General features: G+C 36.6%; 1 protein-coding gene across 1 annotated transcript in view; it reads left to right on the top strand.

Annotated features, from left to right (window-relative positions):
* Positions 1-3,509: 3,509 nt before the first annotated feature.
* The window catches only part of LOC131048686 (uncharacterized), a 156,662-nt gene continuing 143,934 nt past the window's right edge, over positions 3,510-16,237 (top strand). The window contains exon 1 of the mRNA XM_059213996.1: positions 3,510-4,059. Coding sequence (XP_059069979.1) covers positions 3,742-4,059 — 318 coding nt within the window. The 5' untranslated portion in view covers positions 3,510-3,741. The remainder of the gene's footprint in view (positions 4,060-16,237) is intronic.

Genomic DNA, 16,237 nt, shown 5'->3' with positions numbered 1-16,237 from the left:
TGTCTAAGAATGGATTGAAGATAGATGGAGAGAAGGTTCAAGCCATTGTTGATTGGCCTACACCAAGGAGTGCAATGGAGGTAAGAAGTTTCCCTAGCCTTGCTAGTTTTTATCGGAAGTTTATTAAGAGTTTAAGTCATGTTGTTGCTCCCATTCTTGAAACTATTAAGGGGAATAGAAGACCATTTGAATGAACTAAAAAGGCTGATGAAAGCTTCATATTTCTTAAACAAAAAGTGAGTGAGCAGCCAATACTTGTTTTACTTGATTTTGAGAAAGTGTTTCAAGTTGAGTGTGATGCCAATGGATTGGCAATAGAGGTTGTACTTAGTCAAGAAGGTAAACCTGTGGCTTATTTTAGTGATAAATTGAATGAGGCTAAAAAGAAATAGTTTGCTTATAATCTTGAATTCCATGCTTTAGTCCAATCATTGAAGAAGTGGAAGCACTACTTGCTATCCAAGGAGTTTGTGTTGTATACAGATAATCATGCTTTGCAATTCATTAACAACAAACATAAATTAAATCAAAGGCATGCTAAGTGGGTAGAATATCTCCAAAGCTTTAACTTTGTATTGAAGCATAAAAGTGGCCAAATGAATAAGGTTGTTGATGCATTAAGTAGGAAAAGTTTATTGTTTCAATAAATTCAATATAATAGTGTTGGTTTTGAAAGCTTGAAGGAGTTATATGCAGATGATGTAGATTTTAAAGAGGCATTTGAAGATTGTAGCGGTCCTATCAGCAAAGATAAAGGACTGCAGATGAATTATATGCTACAGGAAGGTCTGTTGTTCAAAGGAAACAAATTGTGTATACCAAAAGGGTCTATGAGAGACAACCTATTGAAGGAGAAGCATCGTGGTAGTCTTGATAGATATTTTGGATAGGATAAGACATATTTGCAACTAAGTACTCATTACTACTTCCCTAAGATGTAGATTGATGTTAAGAAATTTGTGGAAAGGTGTAGAGTTTGTTAGTTTGCAAAGGGAAGAAGCAGAATACGAGTTTGTATCAACCCCTACTGATTCCAACTAGGCCTTGGGATTTTGTAAGTATGGACTTTTTTTTGGGTTTACCTTGAACTCAAAGGGGCAATGATTCAATATTTGTGGTTGTGGATAGATTTTGTAAAATGGTACATTTCATACCTTGCAAGAAAACTAGTGATGCTACCAATATTGCTAATTTGTTTTTCAAAGAGGTGGTACAGTTGCATGGCATTCCTTGAAGTATAGTATCTGATCATGATTTGAAGTTTGTGGGACATTTCTGGAGGACCCTTTGGAAGAAATTAAGTACAAATTTGAGTTTTAGCTCTTCTTATCATCCCCGAACGGATGGCCAAACAGAGGTTGTGAATAGGAGTCTTGGTAATATGTTGAGGTTCCTTCTTTGGAAAATGCTTGGTAATTGGGATATAGTATTAGCACAAGAAGATTTCACTTATAATGATTCTCCCAACATAAGTACAGGGTTCAGTCCATTTTATATTGTATATGGAATGCACCCACGAGTTGTGTTTGAACTTAGAGATCTTGGTGACATGGAGAAACACAGTGCAGATGGTGAAGATTTTGCTACAACCATTCATGATCTGCAAGATGAAGTAAAGAAGAACATTGAATCAAACAATCAACATTATAAGCAACATGTTGATAAGAAATGGAGAGAGCTTCATTTTTAGGTTGGGGACCTTGTCTTGGCTCATCTTTGAAAGGAGAGGTTTCCTACTAGTGTGTACAACAAACTTCACATGAAGAAGGTTGGTCCTTGTATAGTTCTCAGAAAGTTTTTTGCCAATGCTTATGAGATAGCTCCGCCTTCCGATTTGGGCATCTCTCCCATCTTCAATATAGTAGATTTATATCCATATTTAGATTTTTTGTGAAGACCTCCAATCGACCTCTTTAGCATTTTCCATCCCGTGATGTCTCTCTTCCTTGCCAATTCCCTTGGGCATTACTTCATTTTCCTCTATTTATTAACACATGCGAATTGTAATTTGCCTTCCTCTAACTGTTACTCTTCTTAATGATTTTCTACAATCTTTTTGTAGTCATTTCAAATTCTTTGCCATAAAATCTGCCAAGTGTCTAAATTTTCCTCTCTACAAATCCATTTTGTGCATATTTCGTAGAGGCATTCTAACAAACAATTAAGGAGCGCTAGCTTTAATTCCCATAGGCAGGCAAGATGTTGGTAACAATTACCAAGTCTCCATTGTGTCACGAGCAACAATAGTTACTTACTCTCCATTCTGGCATGAGCAGGCGAAATGCTCTTGCATCAATATTTGTACTCAATTACTTTTTCTAGAATATTCCCTTTCAAAACAAAAGGTGAGCCAAATCTTCTTCTTTCTATGGAGAAGATCATGATCATAGTCTTGCTAGTGTTAATTTACATACCTACTTCTTTGCAAAAGTGCTCTAAGACACATGTATGCTCTTGTAATTAACTCTTAAGTGAATCTAGTGGTCAAGATGATATCATCAATGTATAACAAATGCCTCGCAATGTACTTTTCTCCCAAAAGAGCATCATTTCCTCCTTGCAATTTAGACATTTCCCAAGTTTGTCAATATATAGGCTATAAAGTATAGGGAAAGGAGGACACTCTTGTTTGAAACTTGTTTCAGTCCTCCAACTTCCCGAGAGACTTGCGTGAGTTCTGCTTTGTACTCAAACTTCTTAATATAACTTATAAAGAGTTGATCTACTATGTTTTAGGATTCAAAATACTCAAATCCTTCATTCTACACCATAATTTATTCCTAAGAACCATGTTGAAAACTTTCTTGAAATCAACAAAAGAAAGATAAACTTCCACTTTTTTCCATTCCCAACATTTTTAATAATATTTATTAAAATAATCCTATAATTGCATTAAAGGCATGTACCATTCACATATAAGAGGCCATGCATTCGTGTTCACAGAATAAAAAAGCAACTTGATAGCTTGTAATGATGGTGATACATGGAAAAAAAAAACAAAAAACGCAAATAAATATAGTAATCTTATTACTTTCAAACCAAATGATAAAGAAAAAAATTGACTTCTTTATAAAAAAAATTAAATATTATTTTAGATTTTAAAGACAAGATATAATTTAGATAACAAGATAATAATAAATTAGAATAAGATTTTATTTAAGATAAAAATATTGAATATTTTTAATCAGTTAAAATAATTTAGAGAATAAGATAAGATTTTAATTACAATTAAGATATTAAGATTAAAATTATAGTTCAATTAGAATTAAAATAAAATAAATAAAAGTTAAGATTAGAATTACAATTAACATTAGAATAAAAAGAAAATTCAAATATTGATATAACACAAATATAAATAAATTAAATAAAAAATATACAAATAGTAAAACCAAATTTTTGTCTCATAACATTTTTCATAATGATATACTTCATTTTTACACACTTCTCCATATATATATAAATTTGAAATATTTGTGTTTAAAGTTCTCTGTATCTTTTTCTTCTACTCACTATATGCTATGGAACAACTTTGCACTATCTTTGCCACCTGAATTTCCTTCCAAAGATGCCTTTCAGAATTTAAATTTTCTCGTCTGCCATACAGTATGCAAAATAGGAGTAGCTCTTTCAAACGGATTGAAGGGCAGGCTGGTTGAATAGGCAAGGACTTGAAGTAGCAAACAACGGTCATTATGTGAAAGTAGACAGACACAGGCTCTTGCTTGGTCACCATCACTGTGAATGGTCAAGCGTTGCAGCTATTATAAAATGTGCGTTTCTACCATATGCCCTACAAACTGGTTGAGACTGGCAACTTATTTTCAACTCAGAGTAAGCGGCGGATTAAAATTAGGGTTCGAAGGGGCTCAAAGCTTTTCCATCTGTAAAAGGAACAATAGTGATAATAATTTTGGGCAATATCAATGGAAAATTAGGTACCCATCCTTTCGTACTTCAACAGTACATGCTATTAGTGCTGCAGAAATGCCGTCATTGCTGTCGTCCGTTGTTAGGTACCAAATTAGGAAATATTCAGTGGTCCGCAAGGGTCGAATACAGGTCATCTCTCTTAAACCGTTGACCTGCAATAATTTTTTTTTTCTGTTTTGAGAATCATGAACAGTTTTTATCAGACATTTGTGGGTACAAAATAAGACTTTCATATTGTTTGTTAATTTCCGTTGCTAAAGACACGCTTGATCGCTATGCAAAATTGTATTTGAGTATGCTTCTTTTATTCAATCCTTATTTTTCCTTTTTTAAATTTATTTCTGGTTAAACCATGGTACTTTCCAATTACCAGCTTGGATTCAAACTCGGTCTTCTCACGACTGTGTTAGGTATCCTGAATCAAAAAGACGCCAGCAAAGGGGAGTCAGAAACAGGAATGAAGCTTTTGAATTGTTTAGTGAGGTATCAAATCAGGGCAAAAAACAGAACCAATGAGGGAATGCCAGAGTACTTTGACAGTGATATTGGCGTCAAACAATTTTGCCCGTTTTCCCGAACTTTGTGTGGGCTATACATTAATAAGTTGGAAGAATGGATAGACAAGGTTGGTGGGGAGGGAATTCAGCTGACTAAGTATGTAATAAAGTTATTCTTAGATGCGGATGATCTCATATTAATTGTTAAAACAGTTCATAGTTTGAGAAAACACTTGAGAGCACTTGAAACCTTTTGTTAGGAGTTTGCGATGTAGGTGAATATTATGAAGAAAAAAGAAACAAATTAATTTTCTCCTCGAAGGCAACCTAAACAAATTAATTTTCTCCTTGAAGGCAACCTTCTAGAAGTAGTGGATGAGTAAAAAAATATCTCAGGCTTGATTTCCACAACAATTTCAGTTGGGAAACATGCAAAGCAAAAGAAATCAAGGAGGTTGGAAAGCAAGCTACTCCCTACAAAATAGATATAGAAATGCAGAGATACAGGGTAGGAAAACCAAGAGAATGTTTTTTGGATTGCTTGTTACTCGTGATTTGGGGCAGCAGCATGTGAGATAAAAAATGGAGACATGTAGAAATAATCTAGAAGCACTAATCATATGTAGTCTCAAAATTAAGATTGATGCTCCATACAAGATTTTATTGGTTAAAGCAAGTACTTTCCCCTTGGAAGCATCAGCGACAGTTTGGCTACTAGGTTACCTAAAGAAGATTTACAATATGGAGAACCATTGTTGGCCTAAGCTAATTATGGAGGAAGAGCTAAATAGAAGAAAGAACACATGGATGAAGAAGCGGGATGCTAATGTGCATGAATGTCCAAATATTAATGAGAAAATAAAAAAATTATGTGAGAGAAAAAATTAGAAATGCCATATGGACATAACAAATAGGGTGCAAAAAAAGCTTACCACATCAAAGAATTTAACCCTGTCTGGGACATTAGAAAACAACCTACATAGGAGTGAATATCAAATGAAAAGCAAAAATGTTGATAGTCCAATTAAGGACTATTTCTCATCTTCTTCGATTTGAAATTGGCAGATGGATGCTGCCTAAAGAGTAGGAAAAAAGAATATGCCAATTTTGCAACAAGGGAGTGGTAGAGATAGAATGGCACTTCTTCATGGAGTGCTCAACGTACAACAATATCTATACCAGCTATGAAGACACTTTGAAAATTGATTATTTAAGCACCTTGTTTGAGGAGTTAAGGCTTGACAAAGATGCAAACTTCATCATCAGAATTCACTATAGAAGATCTGATCTCATGAGGAGATTACTAACTTTATAAGGCTTTGGTGTTGATAGTTTGTGTGCTGCTCTTGGGTCCCATAGGCTACGTTGGCCTCGCAGACGTTATAAGAAATCTTTCATTCATTCATTCAATCTCATCCTGACACCATTTAAGTATTGGAAATGTATTATTAAACTTACATCATCTTTATGATTAGAAGTCACATTTGAGATTTTACTACTCTTCTAATTCATGTGGGCCTTATACCCAAACTAATCTTCCACATTCATTGTTAAACCTAAGTCATCGTCCTCCTACTAGTCCCTAGCTTGCTTTAAAAATTGTATTTATTGTCAAATATAATTTTTTGGATTGAGATACTTGCGAGGGTGAGGCAGGAAGGACAAAGGAAAAATGTGATTTTGAATCGATTATTGCATTGTTTTAAAAATAAAGCATTTTAGTTTTCTAGGTTTCCAAGAAAGTGGACCAACCAATAGATTTCAAAGAGGATTTAAATTAAAAGATATATGGTCAAGGTTGTTTGTAGGGATGGTAGATGAGCTTAGCATGAAACAGTTATTGGTTTAGCACTTTAGATATGCAGTAATCACATAAAGTGTACTCTAATGAAACTCACAATACGAAGAGATTATCTCTTCCTTGCAATTGCTACATTACTTAAGAGTCAAGATAAGCCATTATGCATTAGTTTGTGATATGGTCCTATGTAATGTCTCCTTTCTAATTTATTTAAGTTTGGGAGGTTTTGGGTCACTTTCTTGCTTTGGGTAGGGTTTTACACTTTCCCATACTAGCATCCTTTTCTTGAGTTCCCTGCTTCCCACTTCCTTCTGTCCCAATCTCCTTTGGATGTTTTGTCATCACATTCGCTTGGCACCTTAATTCCTTGACCCCTATTGCTCCACTTACATATTCTCTTTGGACCTTCGGGGATTTTGATGACAACCTACTCCTGTAGAAGTGTTAGTAGGGTATCTCAACCGTCAAATCCTTGAACCCTTGTCATATTGCTTATGTTGTAATGTCCCCTTCCTAAGCACTTCATTTTGGGGGACTATTAGCCTATTTAGTGGGTTCTTGTAGGCTAATAAGTAGGGTTATGAACTCATGATGATAGTTAATTCCATAGTGACAGGTGTTTCTTTGAGCTTAGGAGGTTGAGATGTGTGCAACGCTCTTTTTTGGAGTGGATTTGGATGGTTTTCCCATACTATTTTGAGTAAGTCAGTTTTGGGCTCCAACTAAGCCTTTTGTTAGTCTTTCTATTTTTAGAATGGTTAGTGGATTTAGTTAATGATGATATCTTGATATTTGATATAGTCCAGTGCTTTTAAATTAAATAACGACAAGTTATTAAATTATAAAGTTAAATTAAAGATTTAATTTTATCGTTTTTTCAAAATATTTAATAAATGACTATATGGGGGTCTAAAATATTAAAGGGTAAAATATTTAAAAGGGTTTTTTTTGGAATGGGGTGCCACTTTGGAGACATAAGGAGATTCAAAATTAAATTAAAAAGAAAATTCCTAAGGGGGTGTAGCGTTTTGGGAGACTATAAAAGCAAGTTTTTGGAGCTCATTTGTTATGCTTGGTTTGATATTTTGGAAATCTCTCTTGCTGGTTGAACTTGTTCATCTTGTGGCTTTGTGAGGACAAAAACCCTTGCAAGGAACATATTCTACATTGGTGAAAGACCCAATCTGGAAGATCTTTGGTGGTTTCATTTAGGAATCACATTGGAGCTTCAATGGTATCATGATTCAATTTTCTTCTTTGGTTTTCAGAGCTTCATGTTGACAAAGATTGTTCATAGTGGCTGGTAGAGGAAGGCCATTGAGTTTATTGCAGTTTCTATGGACCTTTTGAGCAGGCCGTACCTTGTACTTGCTGGTCGTATGGCCTTAGCAGTGGCGTGAGGTTTTGGAGAGGAGCTCGATCGGGTTTTTGGGGGAGTTTGTGGCTGTTTGGAGGTGTTTAGGGCTTTCCTAATCAGAGACATCCAAATAATTGCCTTGGGAGGAGTATTTGGAGGGTGGCATCCAAATCATCTGATGCCAATTTGCATATTTCAATGCCAAATCAGACTTATGTACTTTTGGAATTAATGGGTATGCTTGAAATGTGTTTGTGAATCATTTTGCTTATTTGGGTATTGTTCATTTTGATGATATATTGTAATTCCCATATGGAAAATAAATTTGAGTTATATCTTTTTGTGAAGTTTTCGGAATATCGTCTTTTCTTGAGTCATTATATTTCTGCATGTAATATCATCATCAAACAAATAGTCAGCATGTCTCTCTTTTACGAACACATTCGAAACAAAAACAAAAAAAAACAAAAAAACAAGGGTGTATGTTACACATGTCAACATGGAAACCTTGGGCACATATTGCATCTTGACACCTTGGAATCCCTTTTCTTGAACCCTTTTGTTGATGTGTGTTTTATGACACTTCAAACACAAAATAAAGTATTGAATACTTTATCCTCTCTTGAACTAAATCTTCTCAAATGTTGAGTGAAAGGATCATTTGAGATGACTCCAAGGTCTATATTGTCAGGTCTTGTCGTGTGGATAGTCTCAATGGTTGATGTGATTGTTGGTAATCCAAAGGGGACTTACCTTGATACTTGAACTCTTGCCGAAATGTGGAAATTTACTTGATTTGAAAAAAAAGACAAAGGGATTGAGGGTTTAGAGAAATCTAATCTACTTCTCAGATCAATGATAGCACAGGATCATGCTTGGATGGAGACATTCCTCAAATCGAGCTTTACTTCTCCATGTTGCCAATACCTGCACAGAATTGATGCAATCTTCCAAGGGGAAATGAAAGGTTTTCATATCATGAACATTCATCCAAATACCCAATACACTAGTGCAACTTGAATAAACATATCCACAACTGAACTTAGCACATTTTGAGGTTCAGGCTAACTATGCATTGTAATTGAAAATCATCCAACCACAAATAGTATGAACCAAGGAATTATCAACATCCACACATTACTCCATCACAATCAATGAACTTCATCTAACATGAGGACATAACAACAAACCATACAATATGTAAAAGAAACACCACCATTCACCATAAATTCAATGAAAAGTATGTTTATATACATGCCTTGGCAACAATTTCTGCCTTCTCCTCCTACTCTACTTGTAATCTAATTATCTGGCTGCTAACTATTAACCTTACAAATGAGGAGAGCAAGCCTTATATAGAGCTCCTTTACAAATGAATGACCGGGATCAAATCCAAGTCAATGGCCAAGATTACAAGATAAAACCCTAATTAGGGTTACTTACAACTAACTTTGCATTACATTTAATGCTTGACCAATGATAAAATTACATCTTAGGACACATGTCCTTCCTTGGATTTTAACCAATAGGAATCGAGGTTAGGTAAGATAAACAATATTTGATGAAGTGACATGTGTCACTTGCTCCACTCTTGGATGCAACAGGTTCAATGTATCTGGATATGTTGACTTTGATTGATGAATGAAGGTGAGTTGTCGCCACCTCAGCTTGCATATCCTTGGTTATGTCGGCCTTCGCTAATTTGGAGATTCACCTTATGCTTGATCCTTGATCAATATCTCATACTTGTAGTCCTCGAGTTCCTTCATTCTTGCATTTCACTTGCATCTGTTGTCATCTTCGAGTTGATCCTCATTCTCTATGCTAGTGAATCTTGACCCCTTCACTATCTTGCTGAGTCTTGCATCTGATCATGAGCTACACCTCTACATTGACTATGCTGATATCCTTCCTTGAACCCCGACCTTTGCAAGCTACTGAGATGTCCTCCTTCACCTTCACAATCGTCCCATGCTTCCCTCCTTGCAATCTGCTGTTTGCTGATGAAGTTATCTCTGGATGTTCCTCTGCCTTGCTGGTTATCATCCCTATGCATCGCTTGAGCTCTTTCACTTGCATCCACCATCATTCCATACATTGCCTTCCAAACAAATAAGGATAGCATCAAACACATATGATATAGACAGATTTGACCAACCTCCAATCTAATATGCATCCTAAATGATGGTAAAATGGTGAATTGATCTCTGATTTCCATGTCTGATTTCGTACTGTTTTAAGGTCTGAGACCTGATTTGAGTTTATGATTTGAATTGCTTCCTCTTGTTAGATGGAAATCACTGTGATATTAGATTGAATTGTCCTCTCCTTGTCTGAAGTCGCTCTACAACTTGATTTAATTGTCTTTGCCCTGATAGAGATTGCTGCGATTGATCTGTTCATGAACCAAATTTGTTTGAGATGATCAAATGAAATGATTATCTGTCCTCTTTATAAGTACCTTATCCCTTGATGATTCACACTCACTAGGAAGCTGACTCGTTTATCAACATTTAATTAATTCCATTGCTTAATGTGCTTTCAGGTCTCCTTGTTGGTCGCACTCACACCTCACTTTGGTCGTGGATTTTAGAAGGGCGTGAATTCTTGCTGATCGTGGATTTTCACCACCCATGGATGACTTACTTACCTCCCTCCAAGATATTGATTGCATTGATCATCTCATCACATCATGAACTTACTTCACTTGGCGCTCATTTACTCAAACATATGGTTGTTGCACTTACCTTCACTAGGTCGTGGATTCTCTCAACCCAATGATAAACTGCCACCATCCACTTCCAAGTCGTGGATTTCTCATGTTTGTGGATTTTGGAGGGTCATGGATTTTTGTTAGGCGTGGATTCTAGCAAATGGAGGATAGTCATCATCATCATTCAAGCTTGCCAACTCCAACACTTAGTCAATTACTTCACCTTCATCATGTTGTTAATCCTCATTCTCCAAGTCAAGGATTGAATGAGTTCATTGTTTCTCCTTCATCTCATGGATCAATCTTGCCATCCACCCTTGAGTCGTGGATTTTAGCACCTCATAGATGTGCTCAAGTCATGGATCAATCTTCATCACTCACCTTCATCATAAAAATTTCTTCATCAATTCACTCCAAGGCATCTTCATTATCGGTCATTAAGGTTTAAGGATAGCATCACTCTCATTCATCATTCCCTTCAAAGATCTTCAAGCCTTGGACCTCCACAAGTAGCAGATTTTGGCAACTTCAAGGACAAAAGTCATCACCTCACCCCTTATGTCATGGATTTGAGCAACTCAAGAACAAACATTGCAAGTGTGACCTCCACCTTGACTTGATCTTAATTTCACTTCACCTCATTCAAGATTGTTCATCAACACTCGAGGATGATGCAACTCACTCGATCAACACCTTCAATGACTCTTAGCTATGAACTTGCACTCAAAGACTAGTTGGAGTCATAATCACTAGGTCGTGGATTTTCATGACCCAAGGACAAACTCAATGACTTCCACTTCGAGTTGATTGTATCATTCCTTGCTTCCTCATTTGTCTAAGTTGATCATTTCAGTGTCTTTGCTTGCACACTTGGAGGATTCATGGTGTAACTCACTCATTGCCACTTCCATTTAACATCATCATCAAGATCTTCAAGGTCGTGGATTTTGGTGAGTTGTGGATAACTCACTTCGACCTCCTCACTTTTGATTTCACCAAGTGTAGAGTGACTTGTTCATAGGGTTGACTTGGCGTATTCTTTCCTTTGATCATCACTTGGACCTTGAATCATCTACATCTAGCACTTCATCTCAGTTGATTGATCATCACCTCCACACACTAACCTAAGGGCATCCACTTGTTTTCTTGACTACTCATCACACCTAAGACTCACCTTGACCTGTCCTAGAGGTTGCATTGTGAAGTATCACCCAATGACTACCTTGATTCTCACCTATCACCTGACTCTCACCTATCACTTGAGCACTTAGAGCTGAGAAGACTCCAAACCAGTCTAGAGGGGGACCTGACTACTGCTAGACTGCCCGACTTGATCACATCTTGATGACAAAGGCATTGCATCCCCTCACAAGCAAGAGGTTACAGATACCAAAATTGTTGCCAAGCTAGACGACTAAGCTAAAACAACTACGCTACCAAGCAAAAAGTGGGGGTCCCCATTTGCAATAGGGTGATGTGTGAAAATGTCACAACACCTTCCTTGCTCGAGCTTTGGACATGCATTTCCTTGGATGCTTTCTTTTAGGCATGCTTTTTCACAGATCCATACCCTTCAAAAGAAGGGTTTCATCTATCACCATGGCCAACTAGGGATGCTGTTAATGGCCTCAAATTTGAATGTAATAGAATGGTGAGAAATTTTGGGTCCATGCTAGGCCTTCAACCTCTATATAAGTCAAACATCTTTGGATCATCTTTTGAGATTTTCAGCAAACCATAATCTTAGTTTGAGCACTTTTATTCAGCTATTGGATCTAAGGGCGGAAACACTTAGGTTTTAGAGATCAATGTATGAAACCCCATTGGTTTCCTAGAATTTGGAGGAACAAACCCCTTTGGATTTCTGAGGGCAACTTCATACAGGGTTTGCATGTGCATTTCAAGTTTAAAGGACTTCAACTTTTGGGCATTTCAGCATTTGGGTATTTTTTTTAATATATTTGTAATTGTTGTAGAGGCAAATCTTTGTAATCATCTTCTACAGAAATCTACTTGAATGAAATATTTGAATAAATTATTTAGTTCCAGCAAGTATTACATGTGCAGATCTGTTATATATGTTGTGGGTATTTCATGTTCTTACCATTTCTACAATGTATTCTCAAAATGTTTTGGTGGGTTTTTTAAATCTGTGTGTTTTATATGAACATTCTAGCTAAGGGTCATTATACCCTATTTAGTAGTTAGTTCTATAGGCATGTTCATTTTCCCATTCTTTGCTTTGTAAGGTTCTCACATTATTATGGAAAGTGTAATGACTATTGCAACCATTCATATGATACCCCACTCTCATGGTTGGTGCCACTTATTGATCGTGATTAACATCTTATAGCTTGCAATGTGACTTTATTCCCCATGACATAACACCATAGACACATGATAAACTAAGGCAATCACACTTTTGCTGCCACAAAAAAGGCATGTGGTAAACTGTAACAATATGCCCAACATCTACAAGTAAAGTTGTTGAGACATGGACCAGCTAGGACTCGGAGCTAGGACCTTCGATACGTTGTTGGAGTGCTCTACCACTGAGCTACTGGTCCTTTTGAAGGCTATGTCTTCTTCAAATATTACATCTCTACTAAGTTCAATATTGCTATGTCTAGGCACAAATATTCTGTAGGCTTTAGAGGTTTCACTATATCCAACAATGATTCCTTTTCTTCTAGAGGTTCTAGTTTTGTTCTTTTCTCTTTAGGTATATGAAAGTAGATAGGGCATCCAAATATCCTAAAGTGGGTGATATCAGGTTTATACCTGTGAAAACTTCTTCAGGAGTTTTATCTTCAATGTGGGAGTGAGGACATCTATTTTGTATGTATACAACAATGTTGGAGGCTTTTGCCCAAAGATGAGTTTCTAAGTTTTGATCAAGAAGCATGGCTTTGGCTGCTTCTACAATGGTTCTATTTTTCTTCTCAGCAACCCCATTTTGTTGGGGGTTGTAAAGGACAATAAACTCCCTCTTAATCCCAACTTCTTTACAAAGTTCCCTAAAAATGTCTGAGGTGTATTCTCTCCCATTATCAGTCCTTAGGGTTTTCATTTTCCTTCCTGAAGAGTTTTCAGAGAGAGATTTGAATTCCTTAAATCTCTTGAGGATCTCCTGAGATTCTTTATGTTTAAGAAAGTAGATCCAGGTCTTCTTGCAGAAGTCATCAATGAATATTACATAATAAAAGAACCCTCCTAATGATGGTACAGACATGGCCCACATAGGTCAGAGTGAACTAGTTCTAAAACATTGCTTGTTTTCCTACAACTATTCTGAAAGGAACTCTTAGTATTTTTGCCTAGGGCACACCCCTTACATGTACCAGAATGGTATTGTTTTAACTTAGGCAAACCAATTACTAATTTTTCCATCGAACATAAAGCACGAAAGTTTAAATGACCTAATCTTCTATGCCAAATTTCATTAGAATCTGCAATCTCATGAAGTAGGGCTAGGTTAGATTCAGTACATACCTCGTACAAATAGCCTTTTCTATGTCCTAGGGTTGTAGCCTTCTTGATGGAAGAGTTTTGTGGCCATACTAGAACTTTACCATTCCTGAATGTTATTCTGTACCCATCATCTTCAAGTGCAGATATGGAGATTAAGTTCCTCTTGATGCCAGGAACGAATAGAACTCCAGTGAGTTGAAGAGACATGCCTGTCTTCAGCTTAATGGTGCAGGTACCGACGCCTTTCACTGGATGTGCAGAGTCATCACCAATGGTTACTTCTTCATCAGTTTCTTCTAACATGGAATCCAATAATTCTGTATACCCAGTGATGTGTCTTGAAGACCCATTGTCAATGATCTAGGTGCTAGATTTATTGGATACTTGACTGGAGAGGGCAGAGTAGAATACAGGCTTCTCAGAGTCATATTCTTCCCTTTTAACTTTTGCAAATGTAGCTTGTTGTTTGATTCTATCCGGACATCTTGCTGCATAGTGTCCATATTGATCACACCTAAAGCACTGAATGTGAGAGTTGTCTTTCTTAGATGACCTTTTCTCATGTCGGTTCTTTCTCTTCTTGAAATGTTTCTTCTTGTTTTTCTTGTTGGAGTTGGTATTTAGAACATGGAGATCTTCATCTATGTTCTTTTGCTTGATCCCCTTCTTATTTAGCCTTGACTCCTCTTGAAGACAATTTGCTCTTAGCCTATCAAATTTCGGATATTTAGCCCTTGCACTAATGCCTTGGACGAATGTTTCCCATGTACTAGGCAACCCATCTAGAGCAATGAGCGTTAGCTCTTTGCTCTGGATCTCATATCCAAGCGTTGCCAGTTCATCCCTTAGGGTTGATATCCGCTTAAAGTATGCATTGATTGACTCTCCTTTGTTCATATTTATATGATTTATTTCCCTTTTTAGAGCCAGGGTTCTGCTTGCGTTGTTTATCTCAAATGCACTTTCGAGTGCTTTGAACATATGGTATGCAGTCTCATGCTTTTTTATTATTGGCATAATGTGATTTCTCACTCCATCGACTATGATCTTCATGGCTTTTTCATTTCCCTCAATCCATGTCGATTTGTTAGGTTCATTCTCTGGTTCTTTAGATTCAACTCTTACGAATGATTCAACTTTATTTTCTTTTAGAATCATCTTAATTCTGAACTTCCATGCTGAGAAATTATCGCCTCCTTCAAGTCTGTCCTCAAATTTGATAGCATTAGCCATGGAAAATATGATGTTTATATCTTCGATTTGAACTTCTCAAATTTGAATGCCTTAGGTTCGATGAACTTGGCTCTGATACCATGTAAATGTTATTCAAAGTTATGTTCAAGTCTGAAGTTGTATAATTTTTGTTATTCTTTTACTGATATTTAGTATTGCTTTTTATGTTACAGGTTGCTATAGATAACATTAAATTTTTCTCTGTGTCTACAGCATTTCATACGACATATACTTATAAGAAGGAATAGACTATGATGAGACATTTGCTCCAGTTGCTAGATACACCTCTATCAGAACAGTATTGGCCATTGCAGCAGCCAAAGGTTGGAAAGTCCATCAGATGGATGTGAAAACTGCCTTCTTGAATGGTAAAATTGAGGAGGAAGTCTACCTAGAATAACCATAAGGGTTTGAGATCCACAATGCAGAGACACATGTGTGTAGATTAAAGAAAGCTCTATATGGTCTAAAACAAGCTCCCAGGGCTTGGTATGAAAGAATTGATAGCTATCTGCTGGGATTGGGATTCTCAAAGAATGATGCAAACCTGAATCTTTACTTCAAGAAAGTCAAAAGTGACATGCTGATATTGATCTTATATGTTGATGATCTTCTGATTACAGGATAAGATCACCTTATTGGTCAATGTAAGAAAGACCTTGAAAAAGAGTTTGATATGAAGGATTTAGGCCTTCTACATTACTTCCTTGGATTGGAAGTTTGGCAAAACTCTAACAACATTATACTTAATCAAAGAAAATACACCTTAGACATATTGAAGAGATTTGGTATGATGAACTGCAGACCCATGACTTCTCCCATGGAAACTAATCTTCACAAACTGAAGGAGGCAGCAACAGATTCCCCATTGGTAGATCCTACTCTCTACAGACAGATGGTTGGATCATTAATGTACCTGGTCAATACTAGACCTGATATTTGTTATCCAGTAAATGCCTTGAGTCAATTCATGTGTGAACCTAAGGAGATTCATCTTATGGCAGTAAAACATATAATGAGATACCTTCAAGGCACTCTTAACTATGGACTCAAGTATGAGAATATTGGTTTGAATCTTCACGGGTTCATTGATTCAGATTGGGCTGGAAGTGTGACTGACTAGAAAAGCACCTCAGGGTGCTGCTTCAGCTTGGGTTCAGCCATGATATCTTGGATTAGTAGGAAACAGTCTTTAGTAGCTCAGAGTTCTACGAAGGCCGAATATATCACAGCTT

This window comes from Cryptomeria japonica, chromosome 2 (assembly GCF_030272615.1).
Source record: "Cryptomeria japonica chromosome 2, Sugi_1.0, whole genome shotgun sequence".
In the NCBI taxonomy this organism is placed as follows: Eukaryota; Viridiplantae; Streptophyta; class Pinopsida; order Cupressales; family Cupressaceae; genus Cryptomeria; species Cryptomeria japonica.
This window is presented reverse-complemented; position numbering and strand designations above follow the sequence as displayed.